We start from the raw sequence: 15,109 nt of genomic DNA on the forward strand, positions 1-15,109 counted from the left end.
TATTATTTATATGATTCAGAACAGCCTCAGCTTCAATGGGAGTTATTACTAGCTTCTCTAACTTCCTTCAGATATATTCCTGTCTGTAGATTTTTCTGGGCAATCACTTAAAACAGTGTATGTATGCAAGGCGTATTTCTTAGTCTCAGGCTTTCCATTTCTGTTTCAGAATTAGCTTGATTATTGCTTGAGGATTTCTTTTTAACTGAGACAGAAATGCACTTCTAATCCTTTGGATTAATTGTTCTTAGGATCAGAAAAGATCTTTGTGAAAATATTGCCTCCCACCCTTTCTAACGCAGCCTCAGAATTATCCTATTGTGAAGAGATGTAGTTTGGAAAGGATCTCTTGAGGTCTCTCTTGCTACAGTACCTTTTAGTGAAAAAGAAGTGGGCACTTCTTGGTTTCTGTATTAGAGAGATTATTTTTTCCATCTTAGTGGCATGAAAGTTTTATTACACAGTAGATAAAGTATTTCTTGGCTGCAGCAGCAGTTCTTAGTCTGCAAGTCAGTTTGGTCACATGCTTGATGCTGGCTCTAGCATATTTCCAGCTGTTAAATTGCATACAAAAAAACTAAAAATATCTTTCAATATATCTAGGAATTTATGTTTCACTCAACAGAGCATCTGGGCTCCTTACAAATGGTTTGTAAGAAACAATTAGCTTTGCCTCTTTTAGAAGACCAAATCAGGGTAATATGTTTTTTCTTCTGCCAGAGGTGTGAAAAACTTTGGATATCAGGGCTTTCATAGCCTGTGCAGAGCATCAAAGTGAAAGCAGGGATCAAAACAGTTGAATCATTTATCATGTAAAGTATTAAGTAGGGCTTTAAGTTTAACATCTTCCATTTTACTTCAGCGGCATACTCTTTTTGCAAGGAAATCTCCCTATTTTGAAGCTTTCTGGAGGATCCTAGCATGATTATTAGATTTCACCAGCATTGATATGCTGTTCTTAGTTGCCTTTTAGGTGGCTGGCTTACAGCAAGGTTGTGTCTCATGTTGCCAAAGACAGCAGAAGGTGGCTTGACTGAGCTGGTTGAGCTGACTGGCAGTGAAGTGTCAGGTAGGAACACAGAGCTCTGGACTAGTTTAGGAATCAAAGGCTAGATGCTCTTTAACTGCTTACTTGTTCTCAGCATAATTGCATTTATGCTTTTAAGCTGTCCAGTGTACCTCTAAGTGTGCTTTGGATGGGTGTCGAGAACACTGGAAGTGGTGCTGTTTGTTCAGTGTGCAGGAAATTGAGAGCCCAAACCCCAGGTCACGACTTTGATGCATGGCCATCCCATCAGCTTCCCCTGGAACTTCATGCAGGGTTTTGTGTCTCCCCTGCAGCCTTTTCCAGTAGACTAAACTTCCCTTGCTCTGGGTGCAACAGCCCTAATTTGATGTTCCTCACTGGCTGTGTGTGCTGGACCTCTGACCACTCTTAGAGAATCTTTTCTGGATGGTTCGCATTTCTTTTAAGATATCAGGACCAAAACTTCCAGCCAAGGCCGTAGCAGTGCTGAGTAGAGTGGAAGATTGATTTGTGTCTCGCACAAGCAGCACTTTCTTCTTCTATGTTCCAGAATCATGTTTGTTTTCTTTTCACAACAGTACGCCTTGCTTTAACTCTGTTCAGTTTTCAATCTGATAATGCTATCTTTTTCCCGCCTAGCCAGTTATTCTTCATCCTGTGTTTGAACAGTAGATTATTTCTATCTGGGTTTTCTATCCTGCTTTCTATCCTACTTTGTATTTACCTGTACTGAATTACATCCTGTTTCGAAGCATTTTTCTAGGTTATCAAGATCATTTTGAAATGTGGTGTGTAAAGGTATAGTATTTTGGAAGGCACATCTCCTCATTCTTAGCATGGTTGTAAACTCTTCTTCTGCTCTGATCTCCTCACCCCCCCCCCTTCATTTCCCCAGTAAAAATTATGGAAAAATTTCTACTGTGGGTACCCGTGAAGGAATTACAGGAAGGCACTGGGGAGTTAGAAAACTTGAATAGTTCCCATTTTGACCCTCTAGCTGAGATGAAGGACCTCAATCATTTCAAAGGTTTTCTTTTTTACTCTGCTGTGGAAAGGCTCACAGGTGGACAGAAAGATTCATTCATATAAGCAGACCAGGAGAGGCTGGACTATGTGGGTCTTGGGATAGGAAAGAGAGTCCTTTTATCAAAGGCAGGTGTTGACAGGCAGGAAAGAAATACAGTCCCTCTATGATCCAAAAAGTCATAGGCAGAAATATCATATGGACCCCTCACTATGTACTTAAATGAATGTTTTCTAAAAAATACCTCTTGAGGGCAGCAAGTACTGGAGTTGTTTCAGCAAAATTGCGAGAGTAAACCAGGGTGGTATCTAACACCTGCATTGAACATGACCTGCTTTCCCAGCAGTTTGTGGTTTGTGTTTCAGAGTGCCTCTCACTGATACAGTGAGGAGGAGCAAATTTTTTTTGCTTCTGGTTTCTTTGTTATGTGAGTTTTTTTGCCTTGCTGTGAGGACATTGATGTTTTCAGAACAGACTCCATAAAATACATACTCCATAAATTACACAGCTGTGTGAACAGGCAGGGGCTCTGCAGCACTCAAGTGTTTAATGGAAATTTACACTTGTCCTTTTTCTAAGTAGTCTTCAGCAATGTGGCACCAGTCACAGCTTTGTAATGTATAAAATGTTGCTTGCTCCGAAGAGTGTCTCCATTCATGAATCCTGATCAGGATTAAAATGCTCCATCACATTCCCATCTGTGGTAAATCAGTGCAAACACAAATGCAGCAAAGAGCTCCAGGTGTTTGGCCAGCTCCAGGTATTGACAGGAAAACAGAGCATTGAGACTGTGTGTATTGGTCCTTGCACAGAGCACTGCAGGACCTAATGTTGTGCGTTTCCTTGTAGGTAGCTCAGCTTGTCAAGCACGAGATGGAAAATGCCGTCAAACTCTCAGTAAAGCTGAATGTTAAAGTGAAAATTGGACCTAGCTGGGGAGACCTGCAGGACCTGGAGCTTTAGACGTGAAATGGAGCTTTCTTGCCTGTGGTGAGGCTGAACATGCCATGGACTGCACAGGGCAAGTGCCAGTGTACTCACAGGCAGTGACAGACCTCTGCACAGTGCCATCCTCTTGTGTCCTCTTTTTACAGAAAGCGTTAGAAACTGCCTTCTGAAGTGTGTCATGGAAGCTGGTATGAATTCACCAAGCCATACTTCCCAAGGGTCAGACTGTGCAATGAAGCATGTTTGCAGAACTCTGAAATTATTAATTGCTAAAGCATAATATTTAAATTAATTCTTGTTAAAATATGCTCATTCTTGTAATTTTTTTAAAAAAAAACCCAAATTCCAAAGCCTAATGAATTTTCTACACATGAAATGAGCTGGAATATTTTATTAAAAGAAATTGCAAAGATTGTTTCGAAGTGGTTGAGTATAACTGTATATAGGACAAAAATAAACTGTCATTGTGTTTGCATGTAATGTTGACTTTTATAGGCCTCTGCTGGGATCATTCTGTAATGAATTCTGCAGATGATACCAAAGCACAGAAATGGCTTTACAGCTGGCTGTATTTCTTGATGATTAGCTGTGCAGTGTTCACAGCAAGTGGAACTGGGCTTGGTTGGCCTTGAAAGTGTTTCGTTGACTGACTGGTGTAGTTCTTCCTCCTGTTGCTGCCTTGCAAACTGGCCTTGAGAGAGATAGTGTTTCAACTCTTTATAGCTAACACAAAACCATGAGCAGAAACATTGATTTTTAAGGAATGAAATCCTGAAATCCAACTGATCTGTTAAAAACATAACTCCAAATCGTAAGTTCCTAAGAAAACCATGTGGATCTGATGAGCACAAGTGACAGCTTGCTGATGTGTTTGAGATCTGTTGCATTAATAATGTTTCACTGAGCAATAGGTGACATGTGACTACTCTTTTTTTTTTTTTTTTTTTTTTCCCCTGCTATCCCTTCAGAGACTGGTCTCATAGGGAAGCCTCATACAATGCCTGTTAGTAGCCTTGCTAAAAATTGCTCAGATTTCACCTTGTGCTTTGCCTCAATGCCTTTGACTCTGTCCCAGTGAGCAGGTAGAGAGTTTTTCAAGGAATCTGGGCTCATTGGACTGAGGCAGTCTGAGACCCGCTGAGGTCAGCGGGCTTCAGAAGAAGGGGCAAAGAAACAGCTCACAGGGAATTCATCTGCCTGGATTTGGTGTTACCCTCCTCAATGATAACTTCAGGTTTGGCTAAGCCTCACAGCACGTGATTTAATTTCATTTCCAGATTGTTGCATTAATTGTACAACTTTAGCTATTTTTCTTAACACAGTATCAGACCCTGAATTTTATTGTTTTCATCATGTGGCCCTTGTATGTTACAAGAAAGGGAGATAAGGTGCCTCTTATCATTATTCTTTATGTCTATTTTTTTATCATGTCCTCTCTTCTGCAGCTTTTCCACAAAGTAGGCAATCTCAATCTTTCCATTGTTGCCTCCTGTGAGAAACTTTCGGGTCCCTAATTATTCTCTCCTCTCATTTATGAACTTCTGCTGGATCCTTTTTAAGAAGTGTCTTTTTGAAGTTTCCTTTATAACAGGAGCTGAAATGATGCATGCTTGGCTTTGAACCGCCTGATAGCATGCTTGAACTTGTTAACTTTAGATGTGGTGCTTTTGGGGGTGGCCGTTATCCTGACATCAGAAGTACTGGCGCTGAAGTTGCAAGAACATGGTGAGTTTTAAAAGGTGTTAATGGGGCCTCCATACAGAAGGCCATATCCTGGACTTTGATCTACCACCTGCCTGTTGTGCAGCAAAATGGACACATGGTATCGAGTCAGAGTGCTAGGTAATGATGCCTTGACTGCCCTGATCAGCATTGACTTGACCTTCTTTCCTCTTTTGTACTTTTGTTTCATTCTTTGCTTTGCATTGTGATTTCTCTTTCTCCCTCTCTCCCTTTTTTCTCTCTCTCTTTTTTGTGCATGTGTTTCATTTCTGCCCTCTCTACACCACATCTGTCACCCTGATAGATGAGATCTTTGTCTGCATCATTCAGTTGATAAACAATAATTTCTTTTCTTTTCCAAACTTATTAAAGCTTTTGTTATTAACAGATCTGAGCCTTGGCACCCTGGGGTCTGAACATTTGTGTGCTCTGCCTGTAGAGATGCTATGTTGGATTCATTATCAGTTCACATGGCCTAATGATTTCCTGTTCCTGGATGTCATGCAGTGACACACCTGTGCTGTATTTCAGGCCTCACTAGAGTTACTGTAATTTGAGTTGCTTGTTCTTTGGCACATTACAATATTTTCCTCTTGCATTCTGGTTTCAGAATTGCAGAAGGATAGATCCTCAGGCCTGTTCTCAACAAACTTTGTGTATGGGGGTGAATGTTAACCAATAAAATGATTGACACAGAACTAAACTTATTTGATAAACAAACTCAATGAATCCATTATAATTAAGCAGTAATTTAGAGCAAATGAGAAGATAAAAGGTGGCCACTGCTCTGTCAGTGAGGCGGCTGCTGCATTTGAGTAGTATCAGAATTGGCTCTGAGCTGTTGCCTGACTGCTGCTATTTACATTCCTTAATTCTGACTAGATTTTAACTATTAATGAGACTAAGCAGGGGAAGCAGAAGAGGACTTAGGTAGGGTAAGCAGGGGCGCTGCTTTGGATTGAGCTGAAGATGACACCTGTTTTTTTCTGAAGTTGGGAGGCAAGCCAAAAATAGGTTGGCTGCTGGTGTATTTATTTTTTGTTCCTCCTTTCCTGTGAAAGGCCCAGGCCAAAGCATAGCTGGAAACTGGGTTTTCTTGTAACTCAGGAGCTGTCAACCAGTGTGCAGGTTACTCTTGGTATTCTTGTAGACAGAATATGCTGCATCTGTGTTTGCTCTCAGTTCCTCAGCTCGTCTGTGTCTCTCTTTGCAGTCCACTTTTGCCTTCTGTTAGCTGGCACTGCACAGCATGTACAGTATCATACATGGTCCAGCAGCTCAGGAAGATGATGACTTTATGCTGGATGAACCCTGCAGAAAGGGGTAGGAATTATGTTTACTACAGCAGCCTCATCACTCAGCGTACACAGAATTGCTACTGCAGCCTAGTTTTGCAGTGTGCCCTATTCTGCCCTTGCCTGGCTGATGGACCACTAGGTAGGTCTCTGTCTGCCAAAGTAAATTGGGATAGGACCCAATACCAACAAAAAAACGTGGTCACCAGGAACATGTTGTCTTCACATCGTGTGAACCAGCATGAGCTACCTTCTCATGCAGAGAGCCAATGCCCTTAGGTTGTAGAGTAGCCTTGTTCCATTTGGTTCATATCCACTTTCTGGTCAAAATGATTCAAATTCCCATTCAACCTACAGCTGGAACCAAAGTGCATGTTCTGAACCCCTTTCTTTATTAGGCAGATTTTTCTTTGGCTTAGTAGCATGAACATGTGCCATTGATGTTTGAGACAGTGGCTTGGTCCTTTTCTTCATGTGTAGACCACAGTTGTCTTCTGTGTTGGTCTGTTTTTTTGCTGAAGCTTTCTTTCCTTATTTTGGTGCCTACCAGAAGTGCTCTGTGCGCTTTCTTTTAGTTGGGTAATGGTGGGAGAGAGAGGCATGTGACAAAAAATAATGTGCTAATAATCTGATCTGTTTTAGTCCTCTTGCTTTTCTCCCATGCTACTTGCATTTCATCAACAAGAGAGTTGTAGAGTTTTTTCCTGATGTTTTTTCCTGTAAATCTGGCCGAAAAAGGGGTGGGTGAACAAGTAGCTCAGTATCTTTGACATTTTTGAGCCTCTACTGGCAGAGCAACTGTATGGTATTTTTGGTAACTGCCCTTAAATAAGCTTGCTTCTGCCCTTCTGAGAGAAGAAGGAGAGTGTCTGAGAATTGTGCGATGACTTGATGTACAGAAAGAATTGACAGTGATCTGGGAGTTCTGCATTTGCATGTCAGGTAAGAGCAGTATGTTTCAACTTGTAAATGACTGCTTTTAACAGAGGTGGAGGTGACATGAAGGGTATGCTCAGTAAAATAGGAAGTCCAAGTACAAGGCTAGTATTTCTGAAGATTGATATTAGGAATTTGAGCTCCACAGAGTAAAGCATAAGAACATTAGCTGGGGTTCAGGTTTTGTTCCTGTTTGGACTGTTGGAGGGAGGGATACGGTCCTTCTCACCTTGGTAACAGCTGTGGCTGGATTTTCCAAATTCCTGAGCGAGTTAGTAGTGTAAATTCCATCCAGAGCTGTTACATATACCAGGCACCTTTTGAAATACTAGAAAGAGTCTAGGAGTGAGGGTTGGAAAAAAGAGAGACCTACACCAACTAATATCAATTCTTTCCTTTATTTTCTTTCCCATATATTTCTTTGTTTTTATTGGGGACTCAAAACAGCTTCAGTCAAAGGTGCCTTAGTTTTCCCTTTGTGATGCTGATTTAGGATATCTGTGGAAAAAGGAAATGGTTAGCACAGGAGCATGTGGTTCACCCTGGATTAGCCTTCCTTCTGAAATATAGGCAATGACTTGTTAACAAAACCCACACATAATCTGTCCACACTTCCTTGACACTGAATCTGAATATTGGTTGCTATTTAAAAAAGTACAATGTTTGATTTGTTGATTTACTCACAAAACAAAACACATGAATGAAAACATTCATTTACCTGACTATTGCTTATACACCTACGTGAAGAGTTGACTACAAACGGCCACATGTAGTTCCTTAATGAGAGAGAGTGTGTACTTACTAAGACCATACCAAGGCAAAAAACATTCAAGACTGAAATATGCTGTGCTTGAATTCACCTTTAGATTATGGAAAATGATGTAGGAGGGCCAGGGTATTTAAGGGGCTTGTAATTAAATGAAATCTGCCTTTTTGCTTCTGTTACAATACACACAGCTTATAAATGGAGGAGTCCTGAGGTTGAATACAGCTTTTATTTAAGCTGCAATATTTTTCACTTCTTGAATTGTATATGAAAAAAATATTTTGTATGTCTATTTTCATTATAATATACATATCTGAGTGTGAGATGGCTTCTGTAAAGAGAATATGTAGATTATTTTAGAGAATTTCTGTATGTGATAACATACAGAATGTGTAGTAAATAGAGTATTTTTGTTAAATATTCATGTAAGAAGCTATATTCTGATAATACAGGGAATGTCTAATTGATATTCAGGAGTGCAGCCAGCTCACTTCCATTCAAAATGTGAGTAGTTGAATTTTAGGACTGTTAAAAAAAATCATTTAGAAAACAGCTGATTTTACAAAACAAAACATGATACTTGGTACTTCCTTTAGCTTGTCTTTTAATTCAAGATTTGAAGCTGAATTTAAAACTCTAGGAATGGATTTTTTTAAAAATAAAATAGCTTGTACTTCATTGAAGACTTGCCTACTGTCATGTAAAGAAAACATGTAAAGAATCTAATTTCGTGCATACTCTGTGTATCTACAGCTCTATGCATAGGGGTAAGTATGTCTGGTCAGATGCGGAGATATGTATGCTCTTGCAAGTTTTATGTATTTCGTTTTCAGATGTGGTTGGGATAAGGTGAGTGAGAAAGGTATCCAAATGAACAAGAAGCATTTTAAATTTGAGAAATATTTATAGCCAATCTGGTCTATTGTAACAGGATTCAGACATTGATGATAACTCTTAAGTTTAGGGTTTTGCTTGAGCTGGTGCTGTCTTAGTGAAAAAGGTGAAAGCACATGATTTCAACATTCACAGTGACAGCTAGTGTCCTTAAATTTCTTACAGCAAGTAAAGTCAGATGCTGTGTTTGTTGCTCTGAATGCTGCATCTTTATTACTTTCATTAATAGTCTTTAATAGAGTTCAGGTCAGGCCTTTCAAAAATCCCACACTCCCCCTCATTTCACAAGAAATCAGCCAGGCAAGAGTTTTACCTCCGTCATTGAAGTTTTTAAGTGAAGTGTTTTTTTCACATACATGGTAAATCTTGATAGAAAGCATTTAACAGTGTGCACTAACAAACTTATACAACATATACATTACATATATATATTTTTATATATAGAATGTTATATATACAAACATATACAACTTTTCAGATCTCTACAGACTACAAGAAAATTGATAATTATAGTCACAAGTGGTGAACTTAACAGAAATAGTAATTTGTAACTGTCTGGAAATATGTAAAATATGTAAGGGTGGAAAGCAAGATACAGCTGTGACCTGATGAGAAGTACTAGAGAAAAGTTGCTTAAAAGAGTCTATTATTAAAAATTGCAAGTTAGAGGGATGCTAAATTCTCATTTTTTCTGTTGCATAAAAATGCACATTGACATCTGCTGGCAGGCTTTTTCCCTGTTGTTAAGCTAGAGACTGCTGCCAAAGCAAGTCAGACATGGTGTAAATGACTTTTTGAAGACACTTTTCTCTCTGGGCATGCTGTAGTGATTAGTAACTAAAAGTTGCTCTTACGTTTTTGCATTTGATTCACAAATGAGTGAGTGCATTTTAGCTCCAGCCTGAAAACACTTCCACTGACATCAAGGTACTGAAGACCTTTGCAATATTAGCAGCCTACACGAGGTACAACCTACTGAAAAGTTATGTAGAACTAGTAGCTACCTTGTCATTTAAGCGTACCAACTGTGGCCTGACAATGAGGTGCTAGCACTTGCTGGGGCTGCTTTCTTAGAAGGTGTCATGTTACGCTAATTTGTAGTGGAAGCCGGCTCTATAGCTGTGGGTGTACAAGTTCCACACTTGAATTGAAGACATCCTTTTCATCTGCACTATGTTAGTGCAGAAGCAAGTGTAAGGCTGGTTACAGAACAAACTCTGGTGGAATGGCCTTGACTTGCTTTTAGTGAAGACTACTTAGCTTCTCCATAGAAGCAGAGAAGCTAGGAAGAATAAGGTCGATAAAGCCAGTTGGAGGGTTTGAAGGATCGGGTGCACAGAATGATTTTGTTGCCCAGAGATCAGTGTTTCAGGAGTACAGGCCACAGCACAGGCAGAGTGAATATATGTTTACACAGAAAGTAGAATTGCTATGATGTTCTCATTTATTTGTCATTCTAGATGCCTGGTGACTGATTCATCATATGCAAGGGGCTAGTTCTGTGATCAAGAGGGAGTTCCTCAACCTGGTTCATACTGGCATCAGAGTGGTGAGTTTGCTGTTTCCTGGAACACACACAGACATCTTGTTCTGTCATGGGCAATTACAACTCCTTAATTCTGAGCAGAAATCCAGGCATTGTTTAGACTTGGACCTTTTTCCCCACAAGTTTCTACCGTCTTAGTTTTTTAGTTTCTACAATTATAGTGCAGTTTTTTCTGTGACAGAGAGAAACGTATCTTGTCACATTTCCAGATGAGCTACAGCTGTCAGAGCTGTAATTTTGATTTTGTCCACAGAGAAGTGTAAAAATTCTGTAAAGCACAGAATTCCTATTGTGCTACAATGTGAATTTACAACTTAATGCCTCAGATCTGTTCCGTCCCTTTACCTTGCACAGCTGGGCTGATGGTGAAGCCAGACTTCTGGAACCTGCAGCACTGTACGATTTCCTGGGCTCCATTTTATTGAAGGAAAATGAAAGGTATGGGGAAAGCATCTTTGAGAGAGCTCCTCTGACACTAGCGTGATGCAAACACCAGTGAAGTTAAGATCTAGTTAGGAGGGGGGCTGTCTGTCTGCATCAAAGTGCCTTGAAGGGACAGAGGCTGTTTTTCTTCTCAGAAATTTTTTTAGTGCTGTTTTTTCTCCTTTTCCTCACTCTCCTTTTCTAATTTGAACTTACATCCAGGTACATGAAAACAGGCCTTCGGTGCCTTGTTTCAAAGCTAATTGTGGAAAATATTTCTAACTTCACACTTGGCCTCTGTGAAAGTCAAGATCTTGTAGGCTACTGTAACTGCATCATACTCATGTGGAATAGGAGTCTGTTCACGTAAATAGGTAATAGGTGCTACTTACTGTTCTCTTCTGTATCTGCAAGTTGGTGAGTTTTCTGCAGAGTTCACTGTAGAAACCAAACAAGCCACTTTGAAGCAGAAGCAAATTATTTTTAGCAATGCGAGCAGAAAATCTAATTGCCATGCACCTGTGGTGTTATTTTATGTATGTGCCAATTCAGTGCCATATGCTGATGGTTGTTTTTCATGCTCCTCTCCAGGCCCATCTTTTAGTCTTGCTGTTGTGATCTCTGTCCACTAGCTTTATGGCAGTTACTCTGCAGTTTCCTTAGCATAATTTCAAGCTACCACTTAGGGAAAGTCCCTGTTCTGCAAGCTGCTGAGCAGCTATTTTGAGTGGAAATTGACAGGACTCCATCTTGTTTTCCATCTCTCCTTTGCGAAACTCAAGTGATTTCATAAGCCTGTCTTCTGTTTCTACTACTGAGAAATAAGGCAACCAAGTGATACAGAAATTACTGGGATGAAAATGCCATAGCCCCCTTCAAGGACAACTGAGATGAATCTAGAGCATATTTTACAGATAAGGTAGTACAGATAAGGATGACATTTCATGTGCTCTGGATTGCAAATAAACTGTCTACTCTCCTGTTTAAATGACATTTCAGTTAGTGCCTGTCTAGCTACTTGAAAAAGCTGTAATTTTGGGCACAGGATTTTGAAGTTAGTTATTCTTCTGCTAGGAATTAAACAGCACTGATTTCAAGCTAGGTTTTTCAAGGAAAATAAATAGCAGATAAGAAAATGCAGCTCAACTCATTTTTCTGTTGAGAACAGTAGCAAACATGCTTGAAATGTACTGTTTTTTTGTAGTGTCATTTTAAAAATAAAGATTTTTGCTGTTTTTTTTTTTGCTCAGAATAGAAATAAATCCTGTTTTTCTTCGGTCACAACATGCTTTCTTTTTCTTTTTTTAAGTTGTCAATTAGTCATGCAAATTTTATAAGTGCATAAACATTCTAGTTTGTACAGAATATTTTTAACCAGACACACTCCCCCCACTCTGTTCATACCTACAGCTTCTGAAAAACTACATGCCACAGTGCTGGTTGAGTTCCATTTGGAAAAAAAATTGGCTGCTGTACAAGCCAAGTTTTGGAGTAGGATCCACATCATTCTGGCTTCCATCTCATGGTCTAAAATTTCTCCTTGATTCCGACTGTGATGAATCCAGGAAAACTTCTTCTAGGAGAAAAATAGTCGTTTCTGGCCAGTGACTGTAGATTTAGGAATGAATGTCAGGTCCCTGAACAGTGTTCTTAGTAAAGCCACAGGTAGTTTCCTTAAAAGTCTAAAACTGGTACCATTTTTTGTCCTTATATTTCAGCATCACCTATAAAAATGGGAAACAAACAAAGGGATATAAAACACTGCCCTGTGTATGGTAAAGTGGTTGATACAAGCCTACTACCCTGGTATCACAAATGAGTTGGGTTAATTATTTGTCACAAACCTCATAAGCAAAAAAGAAACATCAGCACAATACTTTACTGTGGCGCCAGGTCTTGATTCTGCTGAGACACTTTCAATTTCATAACTGCTACATTTCTACAAAAAAAGAAAAAGACTTACCTGTTATTCCTGTTCATGAAAAGATTTTTTTCCTGAGGAACTAATTTGCCTCTGTGCTTTTTACAGAAGAGTAGGAGTCAGCAGAGACTTGCTTTTTACTCCTATCGAAAAAAGCTCCTATGGAGCACAGTATATAAACTCTTTGTGCATTTCAGGGCAAGTTCCTATTGAGTATTTTTTGCCTCACACTTGTATCAGCCAACAAAAGGTGAAGATCTTGGCCAGAGATGAGGCACATGTTAAACCAGCTGTACAGATCGTTGAAAAACATGCATTATGGGAAATATTCTTTAATGTTGTTTTATTTTCAGAGAAAAATCACTTTAGTTGGTTTCTGACCTTAACACCAAGAGATGGAAGAGCATTCTGTTGCCATCTGTAAGCACAGAAGCTGTCTGTGCCAGCCCATTCTACATAACTGTACCACAGTGTTGAACCTAGGTGTTTTATGCCGTACTGCATAATCTGCTGCAACCACGTCTTAAAAAAAAAAAAAAAAATCAGGGTGGGTTAGTGCTAAAAGATGAGAGATGAGAAGTGCCGCATTCTAAATTCTAAAGTGGACACTCATCTATGAAAACATGAGAGTCAGGCATTTATGCTAGGCATTCCCATTGTGTGGGGTAGGGACAGGAAAAGTGTTGTGTAAGTGAAAGCAAGTACACCTAAAACAAGATGACTGAGCAAGGGGGGGGAGAACAGTGCTTGAATTTCCTGAAGGTAAGCACATTCCTAGTTCGGCGAGGGAGGGGGTGATGCCTGGGCCCTTACCTCGTGTGCATGTTTGGAAAATGCCTCTGCGCTGGCCATCATGCTCGCAGTCCTTTCATCCAGTTCTCCCAGTTTCTGTCCTCTCTCATCAAGGGCAATACGGGCACGAGTCAAGTCCCCAATAACTCCTCCTGCAGCTCCTCTCACACCTTCGATCCCCCCTGATCCAGGGATGTGCTGGGCAAGACTGCGAGAGGCTTTTCCAGCTGTGGCCTCACCAACTGCAAAGGAGAAGCAAAGAGAAGGGAATGAGCTGTCTGCCCTGGCTCTGTCAGTGCTTCTGTCCCTTGAGCACCAGCCTTGCAGCAGTGATGCTGTTCGATGAGCAGATGGCACATCTGGAGGACTTGGCTCTCCCGCCAGGGAAGGACACTAGGTGCCTTGGCACTTGCACAGCAACAGGGTAGTGATAAACCCCTTACTCAGCTGCTCAAAGGATTCTGCTGAGGAGAAGGAATCACAGCGAAGGCAACTAAGGACCCTCCCCTTGCTTCATGGTGTCAGCTTTATTTTTCCATCCATGTTAGAAAACTTGTATACCTCGCCAGTCCTAGGTGACAAAGGCAGGGGATCCCATGTGCTAATTTCTGCAAAAGAAGAAGCACTTACAAAGCTCCTCTCTGTCAAAAGCTTGTCCACTTCCTCCGAAAAGTCCTTTGAGAAAGCCTCTGTTTTGGGCTTCTGGTGTTTCCACAGGAGTAAACAGATCCCCAAGCATGTCCTAGCAGAGTCAGATACAAGTCCATGTGAAAAAAAAAAATAATAATAATCAGTAAAGTGAAAGTGGTTATAGGGGTCGTCTTCATTTGGATTAGATGAAAGAACCACACACATTGCATCTAGTCAGCTAGTTATGTCTCTGTTGTATGAACAGCATTATCAAGTACTTAACATTTGTGGATATGTGGGCTAAACAGCTTCACTTATGCTTTTACAGGAACTCAGTTTGTCACTGCCTAGTCTCATGTTCATTATTACAGAGAAAACATTTTATAAGCAATACACAGAACGAAAATGTCAGTGATAAGATCACATTTTTTGCTTAGGAACAGCAGAGGCGACACTGTAATTGAATAAACAATTTGTCGTGAATTATATGTTTTGCTGTAGTGATTAACCAGGCAAGCAAGGCATTCCCTCTCTTTTCGTTTTGTAGTGTATCTGAGTTCAGTGCTTGCTAACAGGTCATTGTGTTTTGTTTTGTTTTTTTTTCCTCATTTCCCAGTTTTTAATAAAACCAAAAAACTCTCTCCCTCTGCACTGCTATTATGCATTTTTGGCAATGCCATCAGTAATGCTAAATAAGCCTGTCTGAAGGCTCTGTCGTGATGCCAGTTTTTTGGAGCAGTCAAACCACATGTGAGCCAAACAAATCTCAGGCTCAGCTTTATTTGCAAAGGTATTAGGAAAGTGAGCTCTCCAGCATAAAACTGATAAAAAAGCATGGAGCCCCTCATTAGTGTTTGAACCCAATGAGGCTGTGCTATGAGGCTAGTTGCTGTCCTGGTGCTCAGCTCTGTGTTTACTCAGCCAAGCCTCGGTAGGTAGCTGCAGCTGTTGTGCTGCACAGAGCATGAGGCTCCTGGGAAGCCAAGTGCCTAGGACAGAGCCATGACTCATGTGTACTGCTCCTTCGCACAATCACCTGCTCCAGGGAGAAAAATTAGTGTAGTGCTTTGAGCCCGAGCAGAATCTCTCACGCAGCCTGGCTTATTTTGCTAGGTAGCAGGTGTTATTGGGTCATCTGCTTTTTGTACAGGGATAGTGGCTGTGCAAGCCTTTAACTAGCCTCTC

At 40.4% G+C, this 15,109-nt stretch overlaps 2 protein-coding genes across 9 annotated transcripts in view; one reads left to right on the top strand and one right to left on the bottom strand.

The window, feature by feature from the left end:
* Positions 1-11,825, top strand: part of POLQ (DNA polymerase theta) — a 63,587-nt gene extending 51,762 nt beyond the window's left edge. For all 3 annotated transcript variants that reach the window (XM_026103488.2, XM_064519759.1, XM_064519765.1), the window contains one exon: positions 2,901-11,825. In XM_026103488.2, coding sequence (XP_025959273.2) covers positions 2,901-3,014 — 114 coding nt within the window. In that variant the 3' untranslated portion in view covers positions 3,015-11,825. The remainder of the gene's footprint in view (positions 1-2,900) is intronic.
* The window catches only part of STXBP5L (syntaxin binding protein 5L), a 207,800-nt gene continuing 204,496 nt past the window's right edge, over positions 11,806-15,109 (bottom strand). For all 6 annotated transcript variants that reach the window (XM_064519788.1, XM_026103445.2, XM_026103448.2 and 3 more), the window contains 3 exons: positions 13,925-14,036; positions 13,316-13,536; positions 11,806-12,305 (listed from right to left, as the gene is read on the bottom strand). In XM_064519788.1, coding sequence (XP_064375858.1) covers positions 12,264-12,305; positions 13,316-13,536; positions 13,925-14,036 — 375 coding nt within the window. In that variant the 3' untranslated portion in view covers positions 11,806-12,263. The remainder of the gene's footprint in view (positions 12,306-13,315; positions 13,537-13,924; positions 14,037-15,109) is intronic.

This window comes from Dromaius novaehollandiae, chromosome 1 (assembly GCF_036370855.1).
Source record: "Dromaius novaehollandiae isolate bDroNov1 chromosome 1, bDroNov1.hap1, whole genome shotgun sequence".
Taxonomy (NCBI): domain Eukaryota; kingdom Metazoa; phylum Chordata; class Aves; order Casuariiformes; family Dromaiidae; genus Dromaius; species Dromaius novaehollandiae.